Raw genomic sequence first — 25,033 nt, forward strand, 5'->3', positions numbered from 1 at the left:
AACATCACCATAATGTCCACAGAACATCATCATACCGTTCCCATAACATCAATATTGTTTCCTAATATCCAACACCATATGACCTTTTAACATTTTAAATTCATTTAGCTATTTCATTTGGCATTTTAGGACCCCTTTGATTTGGAATTTTAGGACCCCTTTAGCTATCCCTAAAAAATATTTTATGAAACATCGAATTTGGATTTACTAACATTAGCCTGTAGAAATGCATTGAATAACAGATTCATACATGGGAAAACAGAACAGTCTCAATTCATCGCGGCATGGACACTACAAGGTGTGGAAAGCATTCCACAGGGATGCTGGTCCATGTTGACTCCAATGCGTCCCATGGTTCTGTCAAATTGGCTGGATGTCAATTTGTTACATGGACCATTCTTGACACACACCGGAAACGGTTGAGCGTGAAAAACCCAGCAGCGTGCAGTTCTTGACACAAACTGGTGCGCCTAGCACCTACTACCATACCCCATTCAAAGGCAATAAAATATTTTGTCTTGCCCAACCTTACCAACATAATTAAAGCAGTAAAAATATTGGCCCATAACTGAGTTTAAGGCCAGGCCTACGCTTTGTCATACCCTAGGTATACTGTCTCATATACCACAGCTGTCAGCCAATCAGCATTCAGGGCTAGAACCAACCAGTTTATAATGCAAATTATAAAGTTTGAGTCCTTAATGCTGATTGGCTGAAAGCCCTACCACAGGTATGACACAATGTTTTATTTGTACTGTTTAAATTACGTTGGTAACCAATTTATAAGGCTGTTCTTATGCACGGCTCAAAGCAGAGTGCCTGAATACAGCCATTAGCCATGCTTAAATATGCTTCAATTATTGTGAGCTCTTGAGTCTACATATGCATGCTCTTCCTTACCAGAAAATGCCATAATTTTATTGGCAGGGAAACACATTTATTGGCAAGAAACACATAAAGAAACAGGACCACAACACGATTGCAAGCTATTGGCTACCTTGCCACCTCCACCAGACAAATACAAAGATATACAGTACAACTAATATACATTACAATCACATCTACACAATCGAAATAGCTGATAATACCATCACCAAACCTGCATTTCCTTTATTGACTCCACGGGGACTGAGTGTTGGGACCTGTTTCTCAAGTTGCACTTCGCAGAACGCGAGCTGAGAGACATGTTGTTTCCACACCACCACGAATATGTCTTTGAAGTGTGAATACAATATCAGAATTCTGGAAACAGTTGCAAGTTTTTCATGTCACGCGGGATTCTTAAATGTTGGTCCTTGGTGTCCTGGGCTGGCTCGAGGGGCTCAAGCTGCAGTTCTCAGATAACACTTTCGCACCAATTAAATTGTGTTAGCTGTTTCCTTGGTTACGTAGGACATTCGTTTGTGCATTTGCTAATCGGGATCATTGGGACGTCCCAAGGAATCCGGATAGCACGGACCGTTTTTTTTCTGATGGGGGCAGCTACAACTAGATCCCTGCAGGCTGCACCATGATGACCATAGAAATAGTTCGGCTAGAGACACCACCAATCTACATGATTTGTCACGGTCCACTCATGGGGCCACAAAGCAACTTCTCATTATCTCATTGAGAAATGTCCGATATTGATTCATTTTTAATCAATGTAGAAAGATACGTTTGTAGGGTTGCTTTTTGGCCTACACGTGGGTTTTGTGTAGGCTGCAAGTCCACAGTTTGTCTGTCATCTTTCTCTAATACTATGTTCGCGTTCATTTGTAACGTTACCCTGGAGGGAATGGGTCACACAGGTGGGATGCACAAGCATGGAGAGCATACAGGCCTATACAAGCCTTCATCTTTCAAACAGTCTGTGTAATTAATGATTATTCCCAGGAGAGAGGGCCATGAATTGATACATTGGTGCAGCTGTTGAGTGTGTCACAGGATACAATTATATATATTTTCAAGATGCCTCGATGACACTTTGTAATATAGGCCCTGAGAAGAGCAGGGACCATTTATTTCCAAATTCACACAATAATCCTCTTCATTACTTGATTTTACTAACGGCTTTGTAAACTGCAGAATTTGTGCATCCCAACATAGGCCAATCGGTTTACCAACACTACGAAGAGGACAAAATGCATGTATAAAGGTGCCGTATACTTTTTAAAACCAGTGGGTGGCAGTGTTTGATCGAAGAATGGACCGTCTGGAGACTTGATTTCGGATTTCTATCAATCATTATTGTAGGTAGATCTATACAATCTCCAATGGAAAATTATAACACCAGGCCAGTCATGATCAGATAAATAGTCGAAATGTCTTGATTATTCCCAGTGAAGGAAGTGCTTTTGTGATAAATAACATCTCATAGCTATGTTTTCCTCTTGGCTACCATAGCCCATGATAGGTATATGTCTATATTCCATCATGTCTGGTGGTCAAGTGTAACCTGGTCCCAGATCCGTTTGTGCTTTTGCCAACTCCATTGTCATTGTCAAACAAAACAAAACATGCTTGACATGATACTTGCGTAAGGAGCTGGCAAGAGAGCAGAAACAGACTGGCACCCAGGCTACACCAAGTGGCCTTCATGATTTGGCTCCCCTTTCATCCCATTTGTGGCGCACAATGCCTCAAAATATCAGGGATATTCCTGCAGCGCCAGAGACCCCACACAAGACCTCCCCTTTATCAACGGACTTCCCCCTCTGCCTCTGTGCTCAGGCTCTGGAGCGCCGCGGATCGGTAATAAGAATTTTCATTCTCGCCAAGATGGAGGTCTCTTGCCTATTGAAGATAGAACAGATTGCCTGCGTGTTACAGTAGAATATAATTTCAATGGTGTTGCATTTCCATTTTCTCGGGAAAATCTAGAGGAAATCAATTCGTTGGAGATTATTTTTCCACATCGGTATTCCAGCCATGAGCTCTGGAGAGGGAATAGATGAGGCTGCTAAGGATGCGGCCGACATAGCGGCGTTTTTCAAATCGGGTAAGTGAAAGAGGGCGAGCACCTCCGGTAGTTCACTGTATTGATAATGCCATCTACATTGTTCCCGTATAGATGTTAAACTGATCCACAAATCCAGCCATTGGTGGGTGGATGCGTTAGAGAAATACGATTATTATCCTCCTAAACAGGCTCCCTGTCATCCTCTCTGTTTTTATTCCAATATGATAACAGAGTCAACCTCGGATTATAGTAAATTACGCACACTTCAATGTGAAAAAAAGAAAACAGGTGTCGTGGATGGTTTATAATCTAGAAATTAAATGTTTGAAATGTATCCCTATCCCGAGATGTGTGTAGACTACATCTTTCGATTATTCTGTACCCTGCGTCGTGGCCAACAAACATTTTGCAGTGAGCTGCTTGTTAGTCAGAACCACATCCTGTAGATTGTGATAGCCTATCATGTAAACAAACTGTAGCCTATGATGCCGCCCAGGTGAAGAGGCTGCACAACCTATCTGGACCATAACTGAGTTTTAGGCCAGGCCTACGTATCCTACGGACATCACATCTTCTTGTTTACTCTCATACAACATGTTGTGGAATAACCAAGAATAGACCTTCACTTTTTTCTATTGCTGTTTTGTTTATTTAGATACCCATTAGTTCATCAGGGCAATACACAAATCCCTATGAAATGAATCCTTACAAAATATTCCGATTATTGTGTTGTTAGTGATTTTAACATATCTAATACTATTGAGTTTATCTCTGGTATATATTCTAATTATCTCTCTAGTCAATTTAATGACCTAACACAATGTATTTAAAAAAAAAACGACACACTGCCATCATTTCCCCCCATATTAATTGGGGTAAGAATGTAATTCTGTTGAATTAACATTTTGGAAAGTAAAACAAAAGTACCTATAGGTGCCCTGGGAACATCCTATGATCATGATGAGACCACCTCAGATGATCCACAGTCAGAGCAGCTGTTCATTTGCGCTCCGCTGTTTCTGTAGCACCTGGTCTGGTGCATCTTGGTCAAGAAGTCTGTTTCCCACCATCCCCTTTGATGACACACAGACACACAGACGTAAGTTTGAGTGGGACAGACAGGATCAAGCTGAAGTGAAGAAGGGACTGAGTCTTTTAGAAAGATGAGTGATATAGCCTAATGATTTATATAATCTATTCTATTCTTTAGTGTAGGCATGTTACACAGCATTGACTTGAGCTTTTAGGTCACTGGAGTCTGGAGGTAAGGAAGTTAAGAAAGAGCTGTCTAAAGACAATGTTAGGAAATGTGTTTGGCGAAGGAATGTCCCAACATTAATGGAGACAAGGGACCTTGAACTATAAACTGATGGTAATCTCTAACAAGGTAGAAATATATGAATCGGCCTATGTTCCTTTCTCCCATAGTTACCACAAATATTTTCTCTCAGTTTCTCTTTAAGACAGCTTGGAATGCTATAATGGATTGTATTCTATTGTTTCAGTCTATAGTTGGTAGGTGGCCAGTGTTTTCTGTTATAGCTGCTATAGACCATGTCCTGGGAGTTAACAATAGCAACATGAACCTGAATGATGTGCATGAACAGCATTTTCCTGTAAATGGTCTCTGTCTAGATGCTTTGAGGTTTGAGTAGCCCATTTCACCTGCTACTATTATTGTTAACTGTAAGGACTCAGCTTAGCTTGCTATATCGGCTAATAAGGTTGTATTTTGTGCAGTGTTCAAGCTAGTAAGTCATTTGCATGGTGATGCATTTAGACTTTCAAATTTCACACATTATGTAGATGCTAAAACTGGGCTAGCTAGTCATGACGGTGTAAGAGAGAGGCCAGTGAAACACAACGCAAACAACATGACCCATAACTGTGTCCAAGCATACGATAGGAGCAATTGATATGTTGTCTGAGTCCCAAAAGGCACCCTATTCCATATAGTTCCCTACTTTTGACCAGAACCCTATGCCTTTGAGGTACTATATAGGGAATATATTCACTATAATAGGGTGCCATTTGGGATGCAACCATGGATATGTTGTTTGGCCTGTCAGTATCCTACAACACCATGAAGCCACAGGGAAAGGACAGAAAAGGCCATCCCACTTTCTGTAACCTCTCCAGCAGGGTTCCTAATTGCTGCTGGCTTGTTGAGCGTTGAAATCTTGGCACAAAGTTGCTCTTTCTTGTTGCACTGAAAGACATTTCTTTAGTTTGGGGAGCTCTGGGTGCACCCACTGTGATGCCCTAGTTCATCTCGAGTAGGACTTCGGTTGTGCACTACTTTTGACCAGGGTAGGAATAGGGTGCCTTTTTGGACTCGTATGGCTGTACTAGACGGCCTGGCTGAAGTTGTTATATGTCATTTAATTGGGCTAATTTTAGTATTCACCCTTTGAAGAGTATCTAACGTGATGATATACTAGACAGTCTGTATTGGAAGACGATATGCATCACATAAGTCATAGCTCGATGATTTAGTGAAGTCAACTATCAAAACAGTATTCTTTTCAGTTTATGGAGACATATTTCTGTTTGGAGTTGCTGTGGGAGTCATGGAGTTGCTGTGGATTGTCATGGAGTTGTTGTGGTAGTCATGGAGTTGTTGTGGTAGTCATGGAGATGTTGTGCTAGTCATAGTCATCTATTATTCCTCGTCATTATCTTGTGATGAGGTAGACAGATGGATGTTATTATGTCATTCCCACATACATTGTATAGATCCCACATTGTATACTGAGTCATCCTCTTGTGAGCTAATCAGTGAGGCGGTCATAACTTATAGTCCACTTGACGATGAGGCTCATTACAGCAGCTCAGTAGCATGCCTATGATGTCAGCCCACACAAAGCTTTAGGTCTATGTCCCAAGGAATTCAAACTTTTGCACTGTAAGCTTATATTCACGCTACACTGAGTGTACAAAACATTAGGAACACCTTTTCATAGACTGACATAGACTGACCAGGTGAATCCAGGTGAAAGCTATGATCCCTTATTGATATCACTTGTTAAATCTACACCAATCAGTGTAGATGAAGGGGAGGAGATGGGTAGAAGACAGATTTTTAAGCCTTGAGACACTTGAGACATGGATTGGGTATGTGTGCCATTCAGAGGGTGAATGGGCAAGACAAGAAGTTGAAGTGCCTTTGAATGGGGTATGGTAGTAGGTGCCAGGCTCACCGGTTTGAGTGTCAAGAATTGCAAAGCTGCTGGGTTTTTCATGCTCAACAGTTTCCCCCGTGTATCAAGAGTGGTCCACCACCCAAAGGACGTCCAGCCAATTTTACACAACTGTGGGAAGAGTTGTAGTCAACATGAGCCAGCATCCGTGTGGGAATGCTTTCAACACCTTGTAGAGTCCATGCCCTGACGAATTGAGTCTGTTCTGAGTGCAAAAGGGAGGAGTGCAACTCAATATTAAGAAGGTGTTCCTTATGTTTTGTACACTCAGTGTATATTAATACTATGTATTTACTATTTGCCTAGTTATTACATTGGCACCGAGTGTAGTATACAGAGCTTTGGGAAGGCATAAGGTTGTCTTGGCCTGTTTGATGTGAGTTGACTCTAACAGGGATCATCCTGTCCCTCACTGTACTGTAAGCTGTTGTAATGCAGAGCTGCTCGCTGGCTATTCATAGCGTATTGTGGCATTGCCCATTAGCTTTCAATGACCCAAATCAGGAGGTCATTTTCAGTGGCTTTTTAAGGATAGCAGACTGAATGAATTGTGTAATTGAATTACGCTTATTTTTCTTGCTTTTTAAGAACAAGACGAAAAATGTATGAGGTATTACTAACTTCAATGACACAGCATCATGCCATGCTTTCAAATGAGTACGCTGTAGCTCAATCAGGTAGTTCTGATTTACAAGTTTTTAATTTAACTAGGCAAGTCTGTTAAGAACAAATTCTTATTTACAATGACGGCCTAGGAACTGCCTTGTTCAAGGGCAGAAAGACAGAGAGATTTTTTACCTTGTCAGCTCAGGGATTTGAGCTAGCAACCTTTCAGTTACTGGCCCAACGCTCTAACCACTAGGCTACCTGCCGCCCCAAGTTAATAAGATACTAGTCATCCATCATACCACCAGTGGTTTAATGAGACCAATGGTTCCAACAAACATATAGTGTTTACTATGTCAAAGTACCTTCTATTTTTGTACTGTAGTCAGGCACCATTTTCCACCACATAGCTGCCTTGCTTTGCCCATTTACCATATTACACAGTGGGGTTGTTCTTGTGAGAGGACGGCCGTTACATTGGCAACGGTATAAATCAGGATATTTTCTGTGTACATGATTGTTCCACTATCCAGCTCAGAGCAGGCTGAGGTTTGCCAAGTACTTTCATTTGATTGCTTCTTTGGAAAAGCCCCTTTACTAAATGATGATGTCCCCATTCCATTTAAATATTACTTGCTTTCTAGTGGTGATATTATGCCATAGAAAGGTCACAGTTATCATCTATTTACCATCAATTGTTGGACATGACAATTCAAATTGTCTTTGTCCGTTTAGGAATGAAAAATGAGTTTATGACTAGGCCTAATTAGACTGCCCTGTAATGTGAGCCAAATTGTTGTACTATCTGTGATCCAGCGTTATCACCCAGTGGGATCATGCTTATCGAAGTGGAAACCTAAGTGTTATGTAATAAAATGTCTACTGGCTGCTGCTGAGGAACAGACTTGACCCAACTAAAGTCTTCTTAGCTGTGTCATAATAATGGTGTAGTGTAGTAGGGATCAGATGCTCCAGAATCAATTCACATCATGAGGAGGGAGAGGGGGAGAGAGAAAGAGAGAGAAAGAGAGCGAAAGAGAGCGAAAGAGAGCGAGAGAAAGAGAGCGAATGAAAAGAAGGACAGAAAAACCACCTCTGCAAATGATAGAGTAGTGAAGGCTAAAGTCAGGGTGGAGTAGGCCATCATGGCTTGATTTTATACATATTCTACAGTCAGAAAGAATCCTCTTGCATTCTATTGCAAAGTAATTGGCAGTTGCTTCTAGTGGAGTAGAAGCAATCAGCCCAGAGTGGCATTGCACCATGAAACGGCCTCAGCCCAGTCGCCATCATGCCATCCTCCTCATAATTGGAAAAAGAAGAGCTTTTGACTTAGCTGTTCTGTTTTTCCCAGACTCACTTCGGTGGTTTGGTTTCCCTCCTCCTCTCTTCAGCTAGTCTACTGTATGCTTACAATGGAGAGCAGATGTTTTAGTGCTGCTTGACTGTTATGTTTATTGTAGAGCTGTTTAAAAAGCAGCCTGCTGAATGTCTTTTATGAGATCCATGGCATTTATAGTATAGATTATTTAGAGATACTAGGCTTTTCACTGACCCACAGAACTATATCAGGCCACATCTCACTCAAAGCATCAATCTGTGCACAATTCTTTAGTATAGATCATGAACTGTAGGCCTATGTGAGTTGAGTGGAAGAAATCTAAAGAAAATTATTAAAATTGCATGCATGATCAGAAGGATAGCAAAATATTTACCGGGAAAGATTCTTAAGCGAACAGCCCAAGCATGAATTGGGAGTCAGGTGAATTACTGTTCTGTGGTCTGGGGAAATTCATCAGAAAGTGAGATTAGGAGGCTGCAGATTGCACAGAACAAAGCAGCAATGATAATTTTATGGTGGAAATATGATTCTTCTCTTGTAGTCATGCACAATGCTCTTGGATGGTCATCAATCATCAAGATCAGAGAAAAACACATGCTTATTTTATTTCACAATGTACACCATTTAAAATGGTATTTCTTTTCACACAATGGTTTCAGTTGGTAAGAGACAATAAATACATTGTCCCCCATCTATGTCTTATCTCGGCAGAGAAGAGAAATTGGCCAAATAACATTTCGATTCAGAGTAATAAAGAAATTGAATAATTTATCTGAGCAAACTAGAAACCTTTCAATTTATAAATTCATACAATCTTAGAACCACTTAAATATAATAAATTGGAAGGTTGTGCAGGACTATGGTAGATGATGGAACCAATCTACCTTTTCAGACTGTTAGATTATTTATCTGGTCAATATGGCAGTGTATTATGTCTGTTGTTTGTAACAGTGTGTTAAGTGTGATCGTATTATAAATTGTATTTGAATGTTTAAGGACTCATGGAAGATTAGTCCAAGTGAGGATTAAAAGAGATCCTAATAAAATAGAATAAAACACTAAGTAATGCTTACAGGGTAAGGAAACCAATATGTCATTTTGTAATTTGGGTGAACTATCCCTTCAAAAATGTACATTTCCCATTTAAATTGTCCAGATTTGCATACAGATAACCGTCAATGGCAATAAGTAGGAATTTGAGCATGCAGAGTGAAGTCAATAACTAGCCTAAGGGATGACTTAATTCAGTCAAGGATATAGAGGTATCAATCACAGTAGCCTCAGCCTGCCACCCACGTTGCCTGGGGGCCAGGAAGGAAGGAAAGAAAAGGGATTGTGGGCCATGAAGAAGAAGAGTGGTTGTGGGCTGAGCCTGCCTGTGTGTCTCCTTGAAATCCCTCATCTGATAAGAGAGGATTTCCTATCCATCAGTCAACCTCAGCCACCCACACCCTACCAGACACCCACACCCAGCAGCCCCCTCCTTCCCAGCACTAAGGAGGCGTCTGGAATCAGGGCATCTCATCTCAGAACCCTGGCCTCCTAGGTGTCTGTCTGCCGGCCTGCCTTCCTGTCTGTTTCCCTCTCAGAGACTAGCTGTTATATCAAACAGAGCAGCAGGGTTTTATGTGTTTCTGAGCTTATGTATTAACACCCCTCTTCTCTCTGATGGTAATAATAAACTCAGACGCACACACATACACACGCGTGCATTTGATCCTGCCCGTCGTTCATACAGAACGGCATATTAAAAATCATATACTGTTAAAAACCTTTGTATTGTTTTGAGAACATGCCTTTCCTCTTTTTAATGAGGTTGAGGCACACACACACACACACACACACACACACACACACACAGAGAGAGACAGGGCTCAGTTTGGGAATCAAAGCAATATGGCCCATAGTGGGACTGAGCTAGGGGATGTTTGGTGTGGTGTGGTTGCAGCTGTGTGCCCTCCCTGTGCTTGTCTCCAGTGAACAGCTGTGCACAGCCTGTCAAACAGGAACTCCTCACGGAGCGAAACATCCTCTCCCCTTTGTTGTGTCTTTGGCTATGCCGGATTAAGTGATATGACATGCTATTCTATAAAATAATTTCGACGTAATTAATATTACCTGATTGAGCTAATCATGTAAATGTAATTAACTAGAGAGTCGGGGCACCACAAAATAATATTTATAGAGCTGTTATCTTCCGAATAAACTCTTAAAGACCTAGTAATATTTCACATCAATAGCAGTCAATATTAATCCTCACCTTAATTCAGTCTCATCTGAAAGTTGTAAATTCTTGGTTATCTGCACGAACCCTGGCTCACAAGTTGAATCAGCAATAAAAAATTGGGTTTAATTATTTATTTACTAAATACCTAACTAATCACACAGAATTACACATACACATCATTAAATCATAACTTGATTACAAATTACGTCATAAAGGAAAACGTCCCTAGCGGGCGGAACAGATATGACAGCTGGTTACACAAAAGAAAAGGGCTTGAGTGAAAGAGCGGGAAGACTGAGGAACAAAGGGCGAAGCTGTGCTATCATAAATACAGAATCTTATGCATTCTACCTCCCATTTGGAAAAGGAAAATGCAATAAATATTTACTCTGAGCTGCGCTTCGGTAGGTTGGTGGTAGATGGAAGGCCGTGTTGCCCAACCGAGTACTTTGTCCTTTGAAGAATGTCTCTGCTGGTAAATTGAATACGTTGTAGTAACGTCGTTGTGTGGTAGATGGGATACTCTGTCTGTTCCTTCCTAACCTGCGTTTGCAGCTGCTGTTGCTAACTCAACGGCTAGGAGGTATCACTTCTGTAGTGAATAAGAGTTCAAAGTTCATACCATTCGCAACCAAAGCTCACGCTGATGTTGGCTTCGTTCTGTAGTTATTATCTGAACCATTCTTACATCGGACAGTCATCCTCATATCCTCGGAACAGGAGGTTACATTGTCGTCAAGGCTTTATATAGGAAGGGAGAGGAGGGCGTGTTTGAATTTTTTTATAGCCCATGCCCCTTCATATGGGCGGGCCACTGATTGAGCAGAGTCCTATCTTATGAAAACCCAAATCTCACATTTTAGAAGCTAAAATCACATTTCATCCCATCACAAATAATTTCCTATTCAAACATTTAAATTGAACAACAATTCCATGTGAATCCGACAACTCTGATGTGGAGACTTTCCACTGTAGAGTTTATGTCATCTTATCATTGATGAGAATGTCTCAGATGACAACCGAACTGACATCATATTCATTAAGTACCACTGCATATGTTCAATTGGTCGGATTACCAGAATATAGTTCATTTCCCCCCCACCTTCTGATGTTCCCAGAATCTCTATGTTAACCAAGGGTTTTGCAAATGTAACATTGGTGGGGTAGAGAGAGGAAAAAGGGGGAAGAGGTATTTATGACTGTCATAAACCTACCCCCAGGCCAACGTCATGACACCTTTGAAGACACTAACATGTTTAGATTCTCCTCGTGCTGCACTCCGCCAGTGGTCGCCTGGTTTAAATAGATCACGTGCCGCTGCTCAGATATGTATAAAAACAAGCAAACTAAACTAAAATCCACATAGACAATATTGTATTATCCCATTCACCCCGTTCAAGTTGGTGCTTGTTTGTAGGAGAGATATTTTTGCTTCACTTTTAGATCATACCCTGGATAGTTAGACATGTGTAATTGACTGTAACTCGCAGCCATTTCCATATTTGAAAGCCCCTAGGTGAATAGGCAAGAGTAGGATGCCAGTGATACAATGCCAGAGCTACAATGTAGGATGCCAGTTACAAAACCTAAGGCTTCGTCTCACAGCAGAGGACCCTCTAGTCCTTATTTACGTTCCTTTTTTATTTTTTTTTACATTTCATTCATTTAGCAGACACTGTTATCCAGAGTGACTTACAGTTAGTGCATTCACCTGATGATAGCTAGGTGAGACAAGCACATTATCACAGTCATAGTAAGTACATTTAATAAACAAGTGTTAGTTCAAGAAAGGCAGGTTTTTGGGGGGTGGATGGGGGAGGTTTCTGTCGGATCATCATCATGTGAATTCCCGGTCACATGTCTTCAAGACACTTTAATTGTGAGCTTAATATAGCTTAACATCAAATCCACAATGATGTTAACATCGAATAGCCACTGCAGTTCGCCGCCCATTTAATCCCTAGCAGCAGCATATGCTGGTTTGTCTTTTGAGAAGCAGGCAAAGTGGAGCTAAGCTGGAGCTATCCCGTGCCACTGATAGATGAATGACCCAGAAAGAAAACAGGGCTGTACTGCCAACAGCCCTGTCACGTTCTGACCTTAGTTCCTTTGTTTTTGTCTGTGTTTTAGTATGGTCAGGGCGTGAGTTGCGGTGGGCAATCTATGTTTGTAAATGTTGGGTTTTGAGTTCGGCCTAGTATGGTTCTCAATCAGAGGCAGCTGTCAATTGTTGTCCCTGATTGAGAATCATACTTAGGTAGCCTGGGTTTCACTTTTGGTTTGTGGATGTTTGTTTCCGTGTGAGTGTTTGGGCCACACGGTACTGTTTTTGTTTTGTTCTCACAGTGTTCAGTTTGTTTATTAAAAATACATGAACACTTACCACGCTGCACCTTGGTCCTCCTCTCTATCTCCAGACGACATCCGTTACAAGCCCACAACACCACAGTACTGCCATAGGCATAGACGTGAGTCAGTCTCAGTCAGAATGAAGAGAAAGCCTCACTTAACCCACTGTAATATGCTACTGTAAAAATCAGAGCAGACGATGACAGACTGTGTTTAACTTTAATGACTCCAGGTGAATTATCCAGCATTCCGGATTAAAACATATCATTTTTTTACGGCCTGTGGCGGTAGAAAGATCTACAGATTCCCGCTCAGGAGTTCTATATCATGATTCATCAGTTTGTCAGTGTAACCAATGTGAAATGGCTAGCTAGTTAGCGGTGGTGTGCGCTAATAGCGTTTCAATCGGTGACGTCACTAGCTCTGAGACCTTGAAGTAGTTGTTCCCCTTGCTCTGCAAGGGCCACAGCTTTTGTGGACGATGCTTCGAGGGTGGCTTGTTCGAGCCCATGAATGGGCGAGGAGAGGGACGGAAGCTAAACTGTTACATCAGCTGTAAGTCATTTGGTGGCTTCTTGTTCAATTCTGTTTGCATCCCAAATGGTACAATGTTCCCTGTATAATGCATTACTGCTGTATTAGGAATAGGGTGCCATTTGTGACACAGCCCATGTTTCATGCTGTTTCATGTCTTTGACTAGCCAGATACTGGGATCAAAGCAGCTCTTCCTTGTCCTCTCATCTGCCGGCAATAATCACAGGCTCAAGGTCGGAAGAGATTCTCAAAGCCAGGCTACTACATTCATTCACTGACCATTCTTTTTCATCTTAATTTTTCTAGATTCTCTCCCTCTTTCAAAATGTGAGCCCAAACTGGACGAACCCACTCAACAAGCAGGTAATTTATTTACTTTATTATTTTTGCTTTGTCTGTGGAATGTATTGTATATTTGTGCTACGCGCATGACGTGACATCTTGCTTTGGGATACCCTCTGAGATATCTGTTTCTGCCTGTTCGTGGTCAGGTTTGAGAGAGAGAGAGAGAGAGAGAGAGGAGAGAGAGAGAGAGAGAGAGAGAGAGAGAGAGAGAGAGAGAGAGAGAGAGAGAGAGAGAGAGAGAGAGAGAGAGAGAGAGAGAGAGAGAGAGAGAGAGAGAGAGAGAGAGAGAAAAAAGACTGAATGAGAGAGAGAGAAAAAAGACTGAATGAGAGAGAGAGAGAGAGAGGGTAGACTGAGAGAGAGAGAGAGAGGGTAGACTGAGAGAGAGAGAGAGAGGGTAGACTGAATGAGAGAGAGAGGGTAGACTGAGAGAGAGAGAGAGAGGGAGGGTAGACTGAATGAGAGAGAGAGAGAGGGTAGACTGAATGAGAGAGAGAGAGAGAGAGAGAAAAGGGGGGTAGACTGAATGAGAGAGAGAGAAGACTGAATGAGAGAGAGAGAAGACTGAATGAGAGAGAGAGAAGACTGAATGAGAGAGAGAGGGTAGACTGAGAGAGAGAGAGAGAGAGGGTAGACTGAGAGAGAGAGAGAGAGAGAGAGAGAGAGGGTAGACTGAATGAGAGAGAGAGAGAGGGTAGACTGAATGAGAGAGAGAGAGAGAGAAAGAAAAGGGGGGTAGACTGAATGAGAGAGAGAGAGAGAGAGAGAGAGAGAGAGAGATCCTCTCATATGGCTGCTGTTGCCAGTGACCTGCTCTTAGTGCACCCCAGCTGATTGAGATTGAGAGTGAAAGTTAAGTACAGAGAGTTTGGCTTAACTGAAGGTCCTCATCACTGACTCAGTGCCATCAGAGCCTGTCAGTGTGTTTTTTTTCATCATGGATGCTTTCTTGTGTGTACTCATTTCCTATTAGGCTCTCATTTCCTATTGTACTCATTTCCTATGCAGTCTTGAAGGTTAATGTAGCATAGAGTTTTCACCCGTGATGTTCTTCATGGCTAACTGGTCACTGACCTGCTTATTTCTCATCAAGGTGAAACAAGGTGACATAGGCAGACACACACACACACAGAGACACGGCTACACTTGACTAGTTGGCACGTGGTCAACCGGACTGTCACCTGCTTATTACCTGAATGCCATCACGGTCTCTGTGTTCTTTATGTTAAGAAGGCCTACGTTTTAAAAACTCACTGTCCAAACTTCGCACCTAGACTGACTTCACTTCTGTTAGGTGAAGTGACATTTTTAACACATTTGTATCTACTATGATGAACCTGTTAGAGGCTACACATTAATTTGCAGGTGTTTCAGGTGCCAAGTTAATTATATAGGGTTAATAATGAGTTTCAATTAGGATATGTGCTGACTCTGCTCTTACTGAAGATGTACTGTTGGCCAGAGGGGAAAACGGTTATGTGTGAATTATTCAATAAAGTTGACCAAACATTTTTCTATCTGCTGAAAATGACCTTTGGATATTTTGAATGCTACGTAGGTAGAAGAAGTAGGCTATGTTATGTCATGATTATTTTAGCTTACCTTCTGCTGGTGGCCAAAAATCTACCACGTGCACTAGGTGCCGTGTTCTTTTACAATTCTCTTTCCATATTGATATGCTTGTATCAGTCTAATATAGAACATCAGTATGTCTTTCAGGCAAGCATTATGATCATTCTTTGCCTGTCTTTCTTACTGATAGCAATGCATTTTTTTCTGGAAGATTTTATTTGAACATAAAGTGTAAGATTTTGTGTAATTGAAGTGTATAGGCTAAACCTTACTATAATCTCCCAGCAGAACACAGTACTGTCTCTCCCTTAATTTGGGCTTGCTGTGGATCAGGATCAGTAGGAGCAGTTCTGCTCTGTTCTGTTCTGTGTCCCTGTGGGAGAGACAGAGGCACACACACACAAAAAGATCTGCTCTCCAGAGGAGGGCCTGTCTTTGGCCGCTGCCAAACCTCTGCCTGTGCTGTCAGTAGAGATCAGACCTGCTATGGTGACAGGGCTGGGATGAGAGGTATGGGAGGGCTGGGTTAGGAGGGCTGTGAGGGCTAGGCTAGGAGGTCTGAGCTAGAAGGGCTGGGCTATGAGGGCTAGGCTAGGAGGGCTGGGCTAGGAGGTCTCGGCTAGAAGGGCTAGGCTAGGAGGGCTGGGCGTGGAAGGGCTGGGCTAGGAGGTCTGGGCTAGAAGGGCTGGGCTAGGAGGGCTGGGCTAGGAGGTGCTGGGCTAGGAGGTCTCGGCTAGAAAGGTTAGGAGGGCTGGGCTAGGAGGTCTGGGCTAGGAGGTCTGGGCTAGAAGGGCTGGGCTAGGAGGTCTGGGCTAGGAGGGCTGGGCTAGGAGGTCTCGGCTAGAAGGGCTGGGCTAGGAGGGCTGGGCTAGGAGGGCTGGGACAGAAGGGCTGGGCTAGGAGGGCTGGGCTAGGAGGGCTGGGCTAGGAGGTCTGGGCTAGAAGGGCTGGGCTAGAAGGGCTAGGCTAGAAGGGCTGGGCTAGGAGTGCTGGGACAGGAGGGCTGGGCTAGGAGGGCGTAGGAGGGCTAGGATAGGCCATGCATTAAAACATGAGAGCACTCCTTTCATGTCTGTTGAAAGCAGGAGGAGAAGAGAGGCTCGCTAGCTCTCGCTCACACACTCCCTCAGACTGTATTACTGAGATGAATACGATCATACAGTATGAAGTGAGTAGCAACAATATACATTTACTCTGTGAACCATTTGCCCATGGTCTATTGTCACTAAACATACAGTTGAAGTCGGAAGTTTACATACACTTAGGTTGGAGTCATTAAAACTAGTTTTTCAACCACTCCAGAAATGTCTTGATAAACAAACTATAGTTTTGGCAAGTCGGTTAGGACATCTACTTTGTGCATGACACAAGTAATTTTTCCAACAATTGTTTACAGACAGATTATTTCATTGTATCACAATTCCAGTGGGTCAGAAGTTAACATACACTAAGTTGACTGTGCCTTTAAACAGCTTGGAAAATTCCATAAAATGATGTCATGGCTTTAGAAGGTTCTGATAGACTAATTGACATCATTTGAGTCAATTGGAGGTGTACCAGTGGATATATTTCAAGGTCTACCTTAAAACTCAGTACCTCTTTGATTGACATCATGGGAAAATCAAAAGAAATCAGCCAAGACCTCAGAAAATAATGGTAGACCTCCACAAGTCTGGTTCATCCTTGGGAGCAATTTCCAAACGCCTGAAGGTACCACGTTCATCTGTACAAACAATAGTATGCAAGTATAAACACCATGGGACCACGCAGCCATCATACCGCTCAGGAAGGAGACGCGACTACGGTTCGCAAGTGCACATGGGGACAAAGATCATATTTTTTGGAGAAATGTCCTCTGGTCTGATAAAAACAAAAATAGAACTGTTTGGCCATAATGACCATCATTATGTTTGGAGGAAAAAGGGGGAGGCTTGCAAGCCGAAGAACACCATCCCAACCGTGAAGCACGGGGGATGGCAGCATCATGTTGTGGGGGTGCTTTTCTGCAGAAGGGACTGGTGAACTTCACAAGATTGATAGCATCATGAGGATGGAAAATGATGTGGATATATTGAAGCAACATCTCAAGGCATCAGTCAGGAAGAAAAAAAGTCGCAAATGGGTCTTCCAAATGGACAATGACCCCAAGCATACTTCCAAAGTTGTGGCAAGATGGCTTAAGGACAACAAAGTCAAGGTTTTGGAGTGGCCATCACAAAGCGTGTGAAAGGAAGGAGGCCTACAAACCCGACTCAGTTACACCAGCTCTGTCAGGAGAAATGGGCCAAAATTCACTCAATTTATTGTGGGAAGCTTGTGGAAGGCTACCCGAAACATTTGAACCAAGTTAAACAATTTAAAGACAATGCAACCAAATACTAATTGAGTGTATGCAAACTTCTGGCCCACTGGGAATGTGATGAAAGAAATAAAAGCTGAAATGAATCATTCTCTCTACTATTATTCTGATATTTCACATTCTTAAAATAAAGTGGTGATCCTATCTGACCTAACTGCCAGCAGCATACCACCCTGCATCCCACTGCTGACTTGCTTCTGAAGCTAAACAGGGTTGTCCCTGGATGGGAGACCAGATGCTGCTGGAAGTGGTGTTGGAGGACCAGTAGGAGGCAATCTTTCCTCTGGTCTAAAAAATATTCCAAACCCCCAGGGCTGTGATTGGGGACACTGCTCTGTGTAGGGTGCTGTCTTTCGGATGGGACATTAAACAGGATTCCTGATTCTCTGATGTCATTAAGGATCCCATGGCACTTATCTTAAGAGTAGGGGTGTTAACCCTGGTGTCCTGGCTAAATTCCCAATCTGGCCCTCAAACCATCATGGCTACCTAATAATCCCCAGTTTACAATTGGCTCATTAATCTTCCTCCTCTCCCCTGTAACTATTCCCCAGGTTGTTGCTTTAAATGAGAATGTTTTCTCAGTCAACATACCTGGTAAAGAAAAGACAGGGAATTGTTACTAGGATGAAATGTCAGGAATTGTGAAAAACTCAGTTTAAATGTATTTTGCTAAGCTGTATGTAATCTTCCGACTTCAACTGTACATACAGCCAAATACATCTCAGATGGCGCAGCAGGACTTTAGGATTCCCTAATGTAAGAACAGAGACACGTCGCTGGCTGCCATCTTTATTCTGAGAGCAATTCCAGGAAATCCCTTTGAGGACCATTAAGTCTCGTGTTTACACACAGAATGAGTCCAGAGTGTGTTCACTGTTCTCTGTTACGCGGCAGGGAGCGATGTACAGCAGATGGAGAACCCTATTTCCATAAATATCTGATTTTTATACAGCAGCAGTACAGCTTGGTTCTCTGTTTGCATCCAGCTAAACGTCCTGGACGACAGTTTGTCAATATCACCACACTCAGCAAGACATGCTGCAAAAGCCGCATAGATCTTTTGCTTACACTTGCCCACAATACACAGAATATGTCATTTAGAAAATGAAAAGCTTTTGTAATATGGAAAATAGCATCAACAAATAACTGATTATAATGCTGTATTACATTTAAATTATTTTCAGCACAAATCACTGAAGGTTATTTTTGATTTAACTAGGCAAGTCGGTTAAAAACAAATGATTATTTACAATGACAGCCTACCCCAGCCAAACCTGAGCCAATTGTGTGCCGCCCTATGGGACTCGCAATCACGGCTGGATGTGATACAGTCTTAGACCGCTGCGCCACTCAGGCTGACTCCTGTTGGTCAGTAGCACAATAGAAGACCCTTAGCAGATTATCATCCCATCTCAATAGGTACCTTGGTAATGCTTATTTTATTGATTTATTTCACCTTTATTTAACCAGGCCAGTTGAGAACAAGTTCTCATTTACAACTGCGACCTGGCCGAGATAAAGCAAAGCAGTGCGGAAAAAAAACAGATTTACACATGGGATAAAGCTACCTGTGTCGTGAAGACATTAACATGACCAGTGCAATATTGCACTGTATAATAATGATATAAACTCAGCAAAAAAAGAAACATCCCTTTGTCAGGACCCTATCTGTCAAAGATAATTAGTAAAAATCCAAATAACTTCACAGATCTTCATTGTAAAGGGTTTAAACACTGTTTCCCATGCTTGTTCAACGAACCATAAACAATTCATGAACATGCACCTGTGGAACGGTCGTTAAGACACTAACAGCTTACAGACTGTATGCAATTAAGGTCACGGTTAAATTTAGGACACTAAAGAGGCCTTTCTACTGACTCTGAAAAACACCAGAAGAAAGATGCCCAGGGTCCCTGCTCATCTGCGTGAACGTGCCTTAGGCATGCTGCAAGGAGGCATGAGGTCTGCAGATGTGGCTAGTGCAAGAAATTGCAATGTCCATACTGTGCCTAAGACAGTGCTACAGGTAGACAGGAAGGACAGCTGATCATCCTCACAGTGGCATACCACATGTAGCAACACCTGCACAGGATCGGTACATCCGAACATCACACCTGCGGGACAGGTATAGGATGGCAACAATAATTGCCCAAGTTACACCAGGAACGCACAATCCCTCCATCAGTGCTCAGACTGTGAGAGGCTGGACTGAGAGCTTGTAGGCCTGTTGTAAGGCAGGTCCACACCAGACATCACTGGCAACAATGTCGCCTATGGGTACAAACCCACTGTTGCTGGACCAGACAGGACTGGCAAAAAGTGCTCTTCACTGACTAGTTGCGGTTCTGTCTCACCAGCGGTGATGGTCGGATTCACGTTTATCGTCGAAGGAATGAGCGTTACACTGAGGCCTGTACTCTGAAGCGGGATCGATTTGGAGGTGTAGGGTCCGTCATGGTCTGGGGCGGTGTGTCACAGCATCATTGGACTGAGCTTGTTGTCATTGCAGGCAATCTCAACGCTGTGCGTTACAGAGAAGACATCCTCCTCCCTCATGTGGTACCCTTCCTGCAGGCTCATTCTGACATGACCCTCCAACATGACAATGCCACCGGTCATACTGCTCGTTCTGTGTGTGATTTCCTGCAAGACAGGAATGTCAGTGTTCTGCCATGGCCAGCGAAGAGCCCGGATCTCAATCCCATTGAGCACGTCTGGGACCTGTTCGATCCGGGGGTGAGGGTTAGGGCCATTTCCCCCGGAAATGTCTAGGAACTTGCAGGTGCCTTGGTGGAAGAGTGGGGTAACATCTCACAGCAAGAACTGGCAATTCTGGTGTAGTCCATGAGGAGGAGATACACTTCAGTATTTAATGCAGCTGGTGGCCACACCAGATACTGACTTTTACTTTTATTAAATTGCTGTTAGTCACATGTCTGTGGAACTTGCTCAGTTTATGTCTGAAGTGTTGAATCTTGTTATATATATATATATATATTCAATTTCTCGCTCTCTCTTGTTATATATACAGTGCCTTGCGAAAGTATTCGGCCCCCTTGAACTTTGCGACCTTTTGCCACATTTCAGGCTTCAAGCATAAAGATATAAAACTGTATTTTTTTGTGAAGAATCAACAACAAGTGGGACACAATCATGAAGTGGAACGACATTTATTGGATATTTCAAACTTTTTTAACAAATCAAAAACTGAAAAATTGGGCGTGCAAAATTATTCAGACCCCTTAAGTTAATACTTTGTAGCGCCACCTTTTTCTGCGATTACAGCTGTAAGTCGCTTGGGGTATGTCTCTATCAGTTTTGCACATCGAGAGACTGACATTTTTTCCCATTCCTCCTTGCAAAACAGCTCGAGCTCAGTGAGGTTGGCTGGAGAGCATTTGTGAACAGCAGTTTTCAGTTCTTTCCACAGATTCTCGATTGGATTCAGGTCTGGACTTTGACTTGGCCATTCTAACACCTGGATATGTTTATTTTTGAACCATTCCACTCCGTCCCAGTCTCAGGTCTTTTGCAGACTCCATCAGGTTTTCTTCCAGAATGGTCCTGTATTTGGCTCCATCCATCTTCCAATCAATTTTAACCATCTTCCCTGTCCCTGCTGAAGAAAAGCAGGCCCAAACCATGATGCTGCCACCACCATGTTTGACAGTGGGTATGGTGTGTTCAGGGTGATGAGCTGTGTTGCTTTTACGCCAAACATAACGTTTTGCATTGTTGCCAAAAAGTTCAATTTTGGTTTCATCTGACCAGAGCACCTTCTTCCACATGTTTGGTGTGTCTCCCAGGTGGCTTGTGGCAAACTTTAAACAACACTTTTTATGGATATCTTTAAGAAATGGCTTTCTTCTTACCACTCTTCCATAAAGGCCAGATTTGTGCAATATACGACTGATTGTTGTCCTATGGACAGAGTCTCCCACCTCAGCTGTAGATCTCTGCAGTTCATCCAGAGTGATCATGGGCCTCTTGGCTGCATCTCTGATCAGTCTTGTCCTTGTATGAGCTGAAAGTTTAGAGGGACGGCCAGGTCTTGGTAGATTTGCAGTGGTCTGATACTCCTTCCATTTCAATATTATCGCTTGCACAGTGCTCCTTGGGATGTTTAAAGCTTGGGAAATCTTTTTGTATCCAAATCCGGCTTTAAACTTCTTCACAACAGTATCTCGGACCTGCCTGGTGTGTTCCTTGTTCTTCATGATGCTCTCTGCACTTTTAACGGACCTCTGAGACTATCACAGTGCAGGTGCATTTATACAGAGACTTGATTACACACAGGTGGATTGTATTTATCATCATTAGTCATTTAGGTCAACATTGGATCATTCAGAGATCCTCACTGAACTTCTGGAGAGAGTTTGCTGCACTGAAAGTAAAGGGTGGCTGACTAATTTTGCACGCCCAATTTTTCAGTTTTTGATTTGTTAAAAAAGTTTGAAATATCCAATAAATGTCGTTCCACTTCATGATTGTGTCCCACTTGTTGTTGATTCTTCACAAAAAAATACAGTTTTATATCTTCATGTTTGAAGCCTGAAATGTGGCAAAAGGTCGCAAAGTTCAAGGGGGCCGAATACTTTCGCAAGGCACTGTATATATATATATATAGAGAGAGATTGAGACAGGGATATGTAAAATCTCCCTGTCTCTATATATATTTATATATCTATCTATCTATATACCTCTCTCTCTCTCTCTCTCTCTCTCACTATATATATATATCCCCGTCTCTCTCTCTCTCTCTCTCTCTCTCTCTCTCTCTAATATATATATATATATATATATATATACACTGCTCAAAAAAATAAAGGGAACACTAAAATAACACATCCTAGATCTGAATTAATGAAATATTCTTATTAAATACTTTTTCCTTTACATTGTTGAATGTGCTGACAACAAAATCACACAAAAATGATCAATGAAAATGTATCAACCCATGGAGGTCTGGATTTGGAGTCACACTCAAAGTTAAAGTGGAAAACCACACTACAGGCTGATCCAACTTTCATGTAATGTCCTTAAAACAAGTCAAAATGAGGCTCAGTAGTGTGTGTGGCCTCCACGTGCCTGTATGACCTCCCTACAACGTCTGGGCATGCTCCTGATGAGATGGCGGATGGTCTCCTGGGGGATCTCCTCCCAGACCTGGACTAAAGCATCCGCCAACTCCTGGACAGTCTGTGGTGCAACGTGGCGTTGGTGGATGGAGCGAGATGTGCTCAATTGGATTCAGGTCTGGGGAACGGGCTGGCCAGTCCATAGCATCAATGACTTCCTCTTGCAGGAACTGCTGACACACTCCAGCCACATGAGGTCTAGCATTGTCTTGCATTAGGAGGAACCCAGGGCCAACCGCACGAGCATATGGTCTCACAAGGGGTCTGAGGATCTCATCTCGGTACCTAATGGCAGTCAGGCTACCTCTGGCGAGCACATGGAGGGCTGTGCGGCCCCCCAAAGAAATGCCACCCCACACCATGACTGACCCACCGCCAAACCGGTCATGCTGGAGGATGTTGCAGGCAGCAGAACGTTCTCCACGGCGTCTCCAGACTCTGTCACGTCTGTCACGTGCTCAGTGTGAACCTGCTTTCATCTGTGAAGAGCACAGGGCGCCAGTGGCGAATTTGCCAGTCTTGATGTTCTCTGGCAAATGCCAAACGTCCTGCATGGTGTTGGGCTGTAAGCACAACCCCCACCTGTGGACGTCGGGCCCTCATACCACCCTCATGGAGTCTGTTTCTGACCGTTTGAGCAGACACATGCACATTTGTGACCTGCTGGAGGTCATTTTGCAGGGCTCTGGCAGTGCTCCTCCTTGCACAAAGGCGGAGGTAGCGGTCCTGCTGCTCGGTTGTACTGGCCTGTCTCCTGGTAGTGCCTTCATGCTACGCTGACAGACACAGCAAACCTTCTTGCCACAGCTCGCATTGATGTGCATTGATGTGTATATATATATATGTGTTTCTGTCTCCTCTTTTTTTGTCTTTTAACATCCATCTCAGTTTTAATCTCATCTGCTGTCATCCTTAGCTGAAGATGATGCTGTTGATGATACTCTACTGTTGCTGTGAGGATCCAAGCTGTACCATTATAAGCCCAGCACCTCATAATGATCCTGTCAGAGGCTGCTCATAGCTCTCGCCTTTACTCTCCCTGACTCCCCTGACTGCATGACCCAGCACAGCTGTCTCCATGTCATACACCACGGGGGTCCAACTGGCCCCACTCTGCCATTCCCTACGCCCCTACACCCCCTGGCCCCTAAGAGTAGGAGGTGTGACAACCTGTATGATGCTCCCCTGTCCCTGCTCCCCTGTCCCCCATTGTCTACCTGTTACCCTGTCCCCCTGTCTCTCCTGCCTTCAGCACAACACAACAGACCCACAGCCCACCTAATAGTGCTCTTTACTCCATTTCAACCAGTCTTAATGCTAATTGTTAAGTTAACATGCCTCCACTTTCCTCCTCTCCCCTTCTGCTTCCGGGCCCCTTCCTGTGAGCAGTTGCTTGCTTGAGTCTCTCCCTTCCCAATCCTTAATTGCCTCCGTGCGTCTTCATACGCAAGGGACATGGAAGTAATTCATGAGCAGTAATGAAAGCTGACGTGTCACCACCTCCCCTCAACTCCCCACCCCTCCCCTCCCCTCCCTTGGTTCCTCCCTACCCTGGCCTCTCTCTGTGGAGCAGAGTATAACAGAATATCAAATGAGCTCCAGAAACCACTTCCTTCGCTGGTTAAAACAGACCAAGGCATGGGAGGCCGGTGGGAATTAGGATCTGTCAGACTGTTTGAGCCAACCCTAGCAGCCCTGTCCATGGTTATTATTATTATTTAACCCTGTTTTTTCTCTCCAATTTCATGGTATCCAATTGGTAGTTACAGTCTTGTCTCATCGCTGCAACTCCCATACAGACTCGGAGAGGCAAATGTCAAGAGCCGTGCATCTTCTGAAACACAACCCAACGTGTCAGAGGAAACACCGTGCACCTGGCAACTGTGTCAGTGTGCACTGCACCTGGCCCACCACAGGAGTCACTAGTGCACAATGAAACAAGGACATCCTTGCCGGCCAAACCCTCCCCTATCCCGGACGAATTGTGCGCCGCCCCATGGGTCTCCCGGTCACGGCCGGATGCGACAGAGCCTGGACTCAAACCAGAATCTCTAGTGGCACAGATAGCACTGAGATGCAGTGCCTTAGACCACTGCACCGCTAGGGAGGCCATGGTTATTGTTATTCAGATAGAGAGATCCAACGGGAGGACGAATCACATTGTGGTTCGAACAGGACGAAGGATAGTTCTGAGTTTAATCTGCAGAATTAGAATGCGAATAAAAGCCCATGTGGCAAATATTGAGAAAGACCCAGTCAGCGCCAGCTAGCAGAGCCTGTTACAGCATTCTGCTACCCCTACCTACAGCAGCGAAACGGCAAATCAAAACTGACAGTGAAAGCACAACCACAACCTTGTCATCGAGCTAATGGATTTAGAAAGCTCACATACATATTACGGACAGCATTAGGCATC

At 43.4% G+C, this 25,033-nt stretch overlaps 2 protein-coding genes across 4 annotated transcripts in view; one reads left to right on the top strand and one right to left on the bottom strand.

Annotated features, from left to right (window-relative positions):
* dnah5 (dynein, axonemal, heavy chain 5) overlaps window positions 1–1,341 on the bottom strand; it is a 66,788-nt gene extending 65,447 nt beyond the window's left edge. Inside the window, exon 1 of the mRNA XM_036971419.1 lies at window positions 1,100–1,341. Coding sequence (XP_036827314.1) covers window positions 1,100–1,186 — 87 coding nt within the window. The 5' untranslated portion in view covers window positions 1,187–1,341. The remainder of the gene's footprint in view (window positions 1–1,099) is intronic.
* A 1,377-nt stretch (window positions 1,342–2,718) lies between these two features.
* The window catches only part of LOC110512678 (triple functional domain protein), a 140,342-nt gene continuing 118,027 nt past the window's right edge, over window positions 2,719–25,033 (top strand). For 2 of the 3 annotated variants that reach the window (XM_036971423.1, XM_036971436.1), the window contains exons 1-2: window positions 2,725–2,980; window positions 13,507–13,563. In XM_036971423.1, the coding sequence (XP_036827318.1) occupies window positions 2,911–2,980; window positions 13,507–13,563 (127 nt within the window). In that variant the 5' untranslated portion in view covers window positions 2,725–2,910. Of the gene's footprint in view, window positions 2,981–13,506; window positions 13,564–25,033 lie in introns of all 3 variants that reach the window. The other variant, XM_036971442.1, reaches the window with a different exon arrangement.

This window comes from Oncorhynchus mykiss, chromosome 3 (assembly GCF_013265735.2).
Source record: "Oncorhynchus mykiss isolate Arlee chromosome 3, USDA_OmykA_1.1, whole genome shotgun sequence".
Classification (NCBI taxonomy): Eukaryota; Metazoa; Chordata; class Actinopteri; order Salmoniformes; family Salmonidae; genus Oncorhynchus; species Oncorhynchus mykiss.